Source organism: Beta vulgaris, chromosome 4, assembly GCF_026745355.1.
Source record: "Beta vulgaris subsp. vulgaris cultivar EL10 chromosome 4, EL10.2, whole genome shotgun sequence".
Taxonomy (NCBI): Eukaryota; Viridiplantae; Streptophyta; class Magnoliopsida; order Caryophyllales; family Amaranthaceae; genus Beta; species Beta vulgaris.
The window spans coordinates 61862897-61872873 of NC_079205.1; the positions used below are offsets into that span (position 1 = coordinate 61862897).

Sequence of the window (9977 nt, forward strand, 5' to 3'; positions counted from 1 at the left end):
GGGAAGGAAGTACTAGTAAATGAAGAAAGGATAACACAAAAGACTCCATTGTTGCTTAGGAAGATGCACAATTCTCAGAGATTTAGCTCAAAAAATTCTAACGCGATCGTCAGATTTTCGAGAGAAATGAAGAGTTTAATGAAGCATAGAGCTAGGATTTTCTTTTGCTTGACCAAAAGTTTTGGTATTAAAGGCTCAGCAAAAATAAGCTAGAGTTTCAGGAAATAACCACTTATTTGGTTAGCAAAACACTATGTGTGCTCTCTAAAACTTTTTTTGTTAATTACAGGCAGGAGCAATTGACAGACTTAAAAGCATGAGTTTGGTGCAATATTCATATCTAATTTATGTCAGATGAATAAAATTGTTTCCCTGAAAATATTAACTATGAAGTTAGCAGGCATTATATAAAACTTAGATTTCTCATCATTGGCAGAAGTCCAAGAATTTGGCCAACTCTGTTGCCTAACAGAAGAAAGTTAAAACATATACTCCTCCGTTTCGTTTTAAATGCAACAAATGGGTATTATGTAATAATGTTGTTTCTGCAACATACTTCTTCCATCCAACGTTATTTTGGCACAGTAGCTACTAGCTACCGCCTTCCGGCAAGGGGACTGTCGAAGTGCAAGTTTAGTAGATACAGTCATACAGAGGGAAAAAAAATGTTTACTTGAAAATGCTACTCTGCATATGTTTTTTCTAATTTTAATGGTTTAAAAGGGAATAATTTGTGTTAAGAGGCGAAAAACAAGTTGTTCAGATTGGTTTACAAGTCGTTCAGTTTGGTTTTAGTCATGTCGGGTTTTATTTGAATTGAGGTGATAACTGAAGTTAATTGCCCATTAGCTTATATAATTAGTAGACATTAAGAATTGTTAGTTTTGTGAATTATCAGGTCGATATTAGTAGACATTAAGAATTGTTAGTTTTGTGAATTATCAGGTCGATATCATCTGGTCATGTAAATTCATATTTCGAGTTTAATTCATATCAAGTCAATTTTACAGAACTTGGGACAATCTCAGGTATAAATACTGTAATAACATGACTGAGAAACTAAATAAGATATCAGTAACATCTGTGATTCATTCATCAGTGAAAAAGAGGTTCTGATAAATACAAAGGAGCTCTTGTCTTTGAGTAAATATAGTACATCAAATCCGCATCCATACAGATGCAATGCAGCATGGAATAAATTTCCAAGAGTAGCAATTTGCTTCCCTATAATTCATCCATGAAAAATATTTGGTGGCGAAAAAAGGAAGGCGAAAAAAGATAAGATGTATCACTATAATAGCTAGCCTTTTTCTGCATATTCTCACATCTTTTCAAGAAAAAAAAATAGAGCAACTACTGATCTGGTTAGCCATACTTGTAGTAATTTGTAACTTGAGTTGCTTTGATCTGGATTAAGAGGAAACAATTTCCGAAATGTGGAACTCTACTACTCCAAAATTTCCCTTGGCCATAAACTCTTCCAGGTTGCAATCTCGTTGCTTTTGCTAAGCTTTCTAATACCTCCATAAAAGCCATCACTTTCATTCCCCTCTTCTCTATGATCCTTTCTGTTGACGATTGTCCTTCTCCACCGTGATCCAGGAGTATATTGGTTAAATTCGAGCAAAACAGTATCTGCCATCAACAAGAAACGCGACATATAACTAAATTAGTGTACGTTCAAACTGATGTTAAAATTTCGGAGTTTGGCTATGCTGTCTTCAACTTTTTGAGGAACTTATCATTTGTTTTTTGTTAAGAATCAGATCACATCAGTGTAGACTAGATCAAAGTTCAAATCAGACCACAAAAATTCAAACCATATCAAACCAAGTCAGGCTGAATCTGATGAAATTGTCAATATGTGCATGTATTCATGTACAAAAGGTTTCCAAATCTAACAATCGCAGCAAGGACAAAACTTACCGAGTTTAGATTAGATTAGACTTTCAACATTATCCAAATATTTACTTGGCCTAGCAAGATCTGATCTCATGAGAATTATGTGAGGTGAATAAATGGTCCAACAAAACACCATACACTCCCAACCAGGAAAAATTAATATGTGGTGGAAAGAAGGGCGCGAAAAAGAAGATAAAACAAAAGGAAACAAATGGGTCAGATTTCAACTTGATAAAAGATCATTATACAACCACTGTTGTCAAAGGCAAAGAAAATGAGATATCAAACGACCCAAGTGGGGATCCGATGCACAACGAAACAGAACCTCCAAGAAGAGGACATCAGTTCCTTTCAATCTGCCTGGCCTTAAATACTCTCTTGAAACAAGACGTAACACTGTTGCCGGAGAAAAATAAGACACATAACAAGGATATGTCTTGGGGACCAATAACTCAGAAAGAAGATGACCCATTTGCTTGACAATCATTAGAAAAAATAAGCATAGTTTGAAGGTGCAAAATTTAAGACCACTACCCAATAACAACATCTCTTACACACACCCTCCAACTACAACATTAAAGATTTCTAGATTTGCACAGAACATGAAATTTTGAGTCCACATGCATTTTTTTTCAAAAAATACCATCAATTTTGTTAGATGAATATCTATTTTGTCCCTATATCCTATAAACTTCAAAAGAATGCATATGTGCATGGATTTATGAATCTGTGCGCTGTGCACACTGCATAGTATCGATTTTCAAGTCCACACGCACTCTTTTCTTCAGAATATCCTCTATCTAGCTAAAAAAAACTTATATTGCGCCTACATATGCACATAAACTTCAAGAAATTTGTGTTTGTACTTTGTACATGAACGCATGAGTCCGTGTAAACTGCAGTGCATGACCTATCACTCCTCAGTTATGCTATGGTTTACAAAGAAGGGAACAAGAACAAGATGAAAGGATTATGCAGAAGAAACATGAAATGCTTGTTAATAACTGACAACCCCCCCCCCCCCCCCACACACACACACACACACAAACACATTTTTTTGGGTTGGGGGAGGGGAAAAGGGGGTGAAACTGCATGCAGATATTGTAGTTCACGTTTCTTGCAGTAAGCTTAAAGTAAAGATTCAGTGATTACAGGCATCAATTCACTCACCACTGCTGTGACATCGGCAATAATTCTCATCCCCATCACATGACTCCAAGTGGCCAACAACACCATACCACCATCCTGCGATAAATATGCCGAAAATTTTTGTCAAGTTACATATAACTTAAAATATAGGTATTGTAGACTTTAGACAGAAGTTAATTATCATTGACTAATGGTTTATTAACTTACAAGAGTACATATTATTATAACGAAAAAATATAGTATCATTACATTGATTTGAAAATTTAGTTTTTTCAAAAGATTGTTCATTTCATAAGTTATAATATAATAACAAAAAAGTAATAACAGAAGTATCATATAGAACACACTTCAAACGGTCTAATATAAGCCTAACTTTATGGGACAGAAAATAATGCATCAGTTATTTAGTCCTAAATATACTTTGAAAACAGCAATTGAACCTGAGTACATTAAACATAAACATTGTTCAATGATGTTAATTAAAAGGAGCATTAGCATCTTCCAATGTTTATAAAACTAATCACTAATAGTAATTTACAGTCCCAAAAGTTCAACAACATACAATAGACTCATGAGTGCACTACTAATCATGATTCATGACATCCACCCCAAGATATAGAACAACTAACTCTTATACCTTCTGCGTGATTTGGAAGGTCATTGCAACATAATATGGAAAGTTACTTTATACTAAAAAGGGTGGAAAACTTGAGCTCTTCTACATATTCTTCTGAAAGGGTGTTTGTGTATGCTTGAATTTTCCTAGATATACTACCCTTTCACGCCAGGGAAAGACTCTGCAGGCAAGCTATCATGGACAAGTTGCACAAATTGAACGAATTACAACCAATCAAGAAAAAAAGATCTAAAATATTTAACCTCTATCTAGTATCCAGCTGCACAAATTTAACAAATATTCACACGGCTACAATAATAACATCACCAAATACTTAGATAGTGGAACATACCATAAGGAAATTCTTTATTCCTTCTCCACTGGATTTCTATGTGATCTCCAGGTTGCAGATCATTCAAGCAATCAGATGCATGAAGATCATGTGGCGGAGTATCTACCGGGGCTGCCCTTAGTCTTTCCCATTGGATACCGCTTTCAATTGCCACTGCCCTTCTTCCATGGGGAGGATACCTGCAACCATGAATACAACTTTAGTCTTTTAGACAATTTCATGAATCAAATATTCAAATGCATGGTGTTCTTCATTTTTTCATGTTCATAAAATAATGAAGGTTCTTCAGAAATATAGAAGTATATAACTAAAAATGTATAACTAATGATCCACAATAAAGTTTTCGCTGTGCTTCTTACCTTGCCTGGAAAGTGTCAGTTTGGGGATCATAGCTAAGCTCAGCATCATAACAGGACAACATAAATCCAACATGACCATTCTGTCAAAAGAAATAGCATACCAAATTCAACTTTATTTTAGAATTGCACAAAGAGGAAAAATGCCTTAAATTGACACAACAAAAGAAACCTCAAGCAAAACAAATTAAGATAATTGAGTGTGATCATTGATCAATACCTCACGGTTGTAAACCTGAGCTGGGAACCAGAACTTGCCACTTTCAAGAGCCAAATACCAGGACATAACAGTATCAACCAGGGGAGAATTTGAATCATTATTACTATTACTTTTGTCAAATCTTGATGTAAACCATGTCAAAGGCCATACATGCCAAATGAATTTGATCAAACCTTGAGATTTTTTCCCTGAAGAAGTGGTCGAATTTCGCCTACAAGCAATAAACCATTGCCACTCTCGGTATGCTGCAGGACCCAGAATTCTCCCCCATTTATGCTTCATGTGCCTACTCCAAAGGTGATCACTAATGCACCTTTCCCTCAAAGAAGTACAAACAGCTGACATACTACACAACCCAGCAGGGGAAAGTTTCTCTAAAATACAATCCAATGCTAGTTCAGGCAAATCTAAGACAGATAATTGCCCATTATCTTGGACATTATCAAATTTTGAGCTAGATGAACTCTTTTTGATTGCCATAATAGAGGGAAATCCCCAAAAAATTCCAAAAATCTCTTTTTTAAGAGTTTTGCAAATGGGAGAGAAAGATAACTCTTTCCAGAAGCAGAGTGGTAAAAGTCTCACATCACTTGCCCAAGGTGGAAGTGGTTTTAAAGAGAGTGAGTTTATAAAGAAGAAGAAGGAGATGCTAGTCACCAAGAAGAAAAACATTTAAGATGATTTATTAATGAAAAATGATGGAAATTAAATCTAATTTAAGGAAGAAAAGATAAGAGACACCCAAATGGAAGAAAACCCAATTGAGGAAAATCAATAATAACTAAGTAAAAGATGTAGCTGATGACAAGTCTTACACTTTCTTCCTCAACCCCCCACTCCCAAAATTTAAAAAAAATTAAAAAAAATTGGGTTAAATGGGAAGAGGATCTTGAAAAAACACTTCCAAGATATGGGTTTTTATTAGTTTGATAGAGCCCACCAAAACCTAGAAGTGGGGCTCCCCAACAAATCTAATCCAATCAGAATAAATTGTTTGTTTAAGAACAACTCTTTAATCTAAAAAGGGTAGATTAAGGTGGTAGAAAATGTTAATATTCACACAGTTGACAGCCAAAAGTTGTGCTTCTTGTCACCTTAAATAAGTTAAGTAAAGCAATCACCTTTACCTAAAAAGCTCAACAAATAATGAAGTAAGATAAGGAAGAAGATGAATAATATGAGATTTTTAATATTTTTTATTTTCCTGACACCTAGGAAGTACCAAACTTAAGAGGAAAATTGAAGATATATTAGGTCCAGATACAAGGTCTCTTATCTTAAAAAAGGACTAAGAATTTCAATGCAACAAGAAACAGATCTTTTGAAGAAGAAAAATCCAACAAAGGTGGCACAACAAAACCCAGATCTAGGTAGTTGAATTTCCTAAATGTTACTACTATAGCAAAAAAAAAAATTAGGTACACCCAACTTCTGGAAGTAATTAAAAAACCTAATAATTTTCAAATCTTCCAAAATTTCAAGAGATTATTGAAATTTGTTGAAGTTGGAGAGTGAAAAAGAAGAGATCTTTGATGATGATGATGATGATGAAGATTGCTGGTAATGTTGGTGAATGGAAAACAAAAAAAGTGGGTCCCTTTTTTCACCTTATTTTCAGCAGAATCTTCACCAAAAACCTCACTTCTTCACCCACAAAGCTCACCCTTTTATTATAGCAAAAAGAAAGAAAAAAAGCCCACCTTTCACTATCTTTGTTTTTTCATTGAGGTAATTCAACAAACAGTTGGTGGGCAAACCAAGATTGAGAAGAGTTAACCACCAATGGAAGATAAAATCATAAAATTAAGAAATTCATTGATGAGAAATGGTGGGCGGTGATTCATAATATTTAGTAGTAAATTACTAAAATTCTCCTCGAAAGAAGCAAGATTTCTCTCTTTTATTTCTTACAAGTGGGAGAAAAATCCGCGAAAATTGATGTCATCTGACCGTTAATAAACCCACTTGAAGCTACCGTAAGTTGTTATTGGTAGTTGGACTGCATCTACTTAACATTTGCCTCCATTTTTTATTTTGCTATGCTTAAATTATCACTAGTTTATTTAATATATATATATATATATATATATATATATATTTTTTTAGATGCGCCATATCAACTTTGGTACTAATCACAAATTTGTTAATTTTTTTTTGAAAAAAGCAACTAGAATATTAAATAGTCATGTTAGATCGAGTTTTACAATCTACGGTACAAAATAAACAAGCTTACAAAAACTATGAAGGAAGGGGAAAATAGTAGTTGCAATACAACTATCATCCTTAAATCTGCTTTCCTTAGTTAGAATATCCGCAACTTGGTTACACAACCTGCTACAAATGCTCAAATGTTCCTCTCGAGGTAAGGATGTCAATGTGTAGGATCTGGATCGGATTCTCTATATTCCAAATCCACCCCGAATCGGTTGGGTAGTAAATTTGAAGGTTCATATCAAATGGATCCACAGATCTGGGACCAAAATTGATCCTAACACATTTTCTTTAAATGATTCTAATATTCACGATAATTAAAGATTTTAAAGAACAAAACAACACCATTTAGCATCTTCGTTTGTCGATGTTAAAGTGAACAAGCATTAATACAACAAATTCAAGCATAAATAACATTGAGTTTTACCCTTTCAATTATATATTTTAAAATAACTTCAGAAAATTGATAACGAATCTGGATCTGAGGAATAATTTAGGACCCGTTATTCCAGGTCCATTTTTAAAAACTATGATCAATATCCAACCCGGATCCGTCGGGTCTAAAAATTTGAGGATCCAAACCCGCTAAAAACGGATGTGGATCCATGAATCCGGGTAGGGTCCATTACCCACTAACATTCCTATTCTCGGGTCATACTTCCACAGCTTTCTGCATTCATGTACATATAGTCAGTCCCGACCTAGGTTATCGGTAACCGTCCATGTTCCAAAGAAGAAAGGTTTTTTAAAGGAGTTTTAATAAAGGAAAACGACAACAATAATATGCAATAAATATTAGTTTGGTTTGATAGTTAGTTGTGATTTCACCACAAGACTTGAGTTCAAATCCTATGAGATACAAAGTTCTTTTTTTAAACATTTCTTTTTACATTTTTCTTCTTTACTTCATCTTTAAAATTCCATTACATGTAAGGTAATTGCTTTTAAGTTTTAGTTCACTTCTTTTTACATTTTTCTTATTCATTTAAAAAATTTCTTCATCTTTTTTAAACATTAGCGTTTAGTCTTCTAGTATTCTACATCAAATATATTAGATAATCTTTTTTTAAACATCATACTAATATGGGTACTCGACTTTGAGCAACATAACTTTACATAAAATACTATACTTACTCTTAGTGAAATGTTAGCTCCACCACTACCTATATGGCTATATAGACGAGGTATTAAATTTCTATTTCACCCCGGACCTACAAAATGTCAGGAACGACCCTGTATATGGCATTTATGTACTTGTCAGCAAAGCTCTAAGGTTACAAAGAAGATTAATCACACGCATACATACATATAGTCAAAGTAGATAATAGCCTCTGAGAAATTTAAGTTTTTTTGCAACACACAAGCTATCTTAAATGATAGAGATTTCATACATGAGGGAGTCAATGACGAAACTCTGTTTCTTGAACCCAAGGATCCACTGTCCGAATAATCCCTAGCAACACCCCAATTCCCATGGGCTCGGGAAAGAGAAGGAAGGATGCAAAAGTTGTTAAATTTTACTTCGATCATATTTTTATACATATGTATAAAATCTAATGTTAGTACCCGATAAGTTGTTAAATTTATCTCGATGTAATTTTTAAAATATAATCTTTTAGTAATGAACACTTTAAGAAATTAATGTTCATATGAAAATTATATAGTGACAAATATGCAAGTTAAAATGAAGTATTTATTTAAAAACGAGAGAGTATCAAAATATAACAAAATGAGACATATATAATCTAAACCTAATTGGATTTAGTAAAACTCTTGGGTGAAAAACTCAATAATTGAGAGACATCGTGGAGACTTGATTTGTAGGCGTAATGAATGATATGTCTACTGTCGAAAGGAATTGGAAAATTGAGAACATATCACAAGACACAGGGCAAAGACTAGGTCCCTACTTCAGATTTGTCAATATCTCTAATGACTTGTGGGCACTTATTAATGAGTAGGAGACACTTGACTCATTTCCACTACATGGACGAAGAAATGCCAAATCTCGAACCGTATACTATAAGGACGCATATATCAGTTACATATTGTATATAGGAATTGGGGTTGACTCAAGTGGTGAATTTTCTCATCTTTCCTAACAAACAGGAGGATCCTGTGCAAGGACAGCTTAGAGGAATTATTCTTACCAAATTTTTTTAAAAAAAGTTACATATTTATTTCATGGGTATAGGCAAATCAATGAATGTTGTATGTTACTTTACAAATGTTATATTGTAATTCATAAATGTCGTATTCTTAGACACTAATGATTTGCCAAAATATCCACGATATGTGTGAGAGTAATACATAAACGCTTGAGATCAGATTGGGCAATGCTACTAGCCTACTACATCATGAACCACCCCTCCCAGTCTCCTACATGGCTATAAAAACCGACGCTAATTTGCATCTGATTGTACCGGACTGTAAATTCAGACGCTAAAAGCGCGGATTCTTATTGTGGAAAAAATTGATGGAAACAATCCTATCTTTAGCCGATCTTTTCAGATTGGTCTAACTTTTTGATAATTCAACAATAATCCTACTTTTAACATACATCTACTCAAAATAGGCTATTTCAACCTGTGACCTGTTTTACCTTAATTTCCGTATAAAAACAGAATCATGACTTATACTATGAGACGGAGGGAGTAACATATATATTAGAAAAAAGTTGATGAAAATAAACATGTTATAAATGTTAAGTATGTACAAACTACAAAATAGGACAAATTAAAATTTACTTCTTCCGTTCTATAATAAGTGAAATACTTCTCAAAAAAAAGCCTCACATAAACGAGAAAAGTGTTTCACCTATTATGAAACGGAAGAAGTATTAATTATGAGTTTATATTTATCTTTTAAAATAAGTCTTGTCGAATTTAAGATAATGTTTTATAAGTATGTTACACACTTTGAGTTTTTCTTTTCATTCAATGCTTATCATAAAATAAAGATTACAAAATGCGAGCTAGTATATTTATGGCGATGCAAATTATAATGTGACCGTAGATCTAATATTAGTAATATGCATCGTGCCTTATCATGATTAGTCAACCACATCAACAAAGATATTGTAATAATACTACTATGTCATATTATTAGTCAGCTTAATTAAGTGGTCAATCACTGATTTGTGCAATATTTGTTAGGTCGTGTGCTCAAGTC

General features: G+C 33.6%; 1 protein-coding gene across 1 annotated transcript; it reads right to left on the reverse strand.

The window, feature by feature from the left end:
- Positions 1-1055: 1055 nt before the first annotated feature.
- On the reverse strand, positions 1056-6448 carry LOC104890108 (F-box protein At2g32560). The gene is made up of 5 exons (XM_010675479.4): positions 4596-6448; positions 4379-4458; positions 4020-4198; positions 3073-3147; positions 1056-1635 (listed from the first exon to the last, which is right to left on the reverse strand). The coding sequence occupies exons 1-5, from the start codon at positions 5265-5267 to the stop codon at positions 1448-1450; spliced, it is 1194 nt and encodes a 397-aa protein (XP_010673781.2). The 5' UTR covers positions 5268-6448; the 3' UTR covers positions 1056-1447.
- Positions 6449-9977: the final 3529 nt, after the last annotated feature.

Coding starts and splice junctions, on each gene's coding strand:
- LOC104890108 (XM_010675479.4), bottom strand. CDS start 5,267: ATGTTTTTCTTCTTGGTGACTAGCATCTCCTTCTTCTTCTTTATAAAC. Junction 4,459..4,595: donor CTCAGGTTTACAACCGTGAG/GTATTGATCAAT, acceptor TTCTTTTGACAG/AATGGTCATGTTGGATTTAT. Junction 4,199..4,378: donor ACTGACACTTTCCAGGCAAG/GTAAGAAGCACA, acceptor TCATGGTTGCAG/GTATCCTCCCCATGGAAGAA.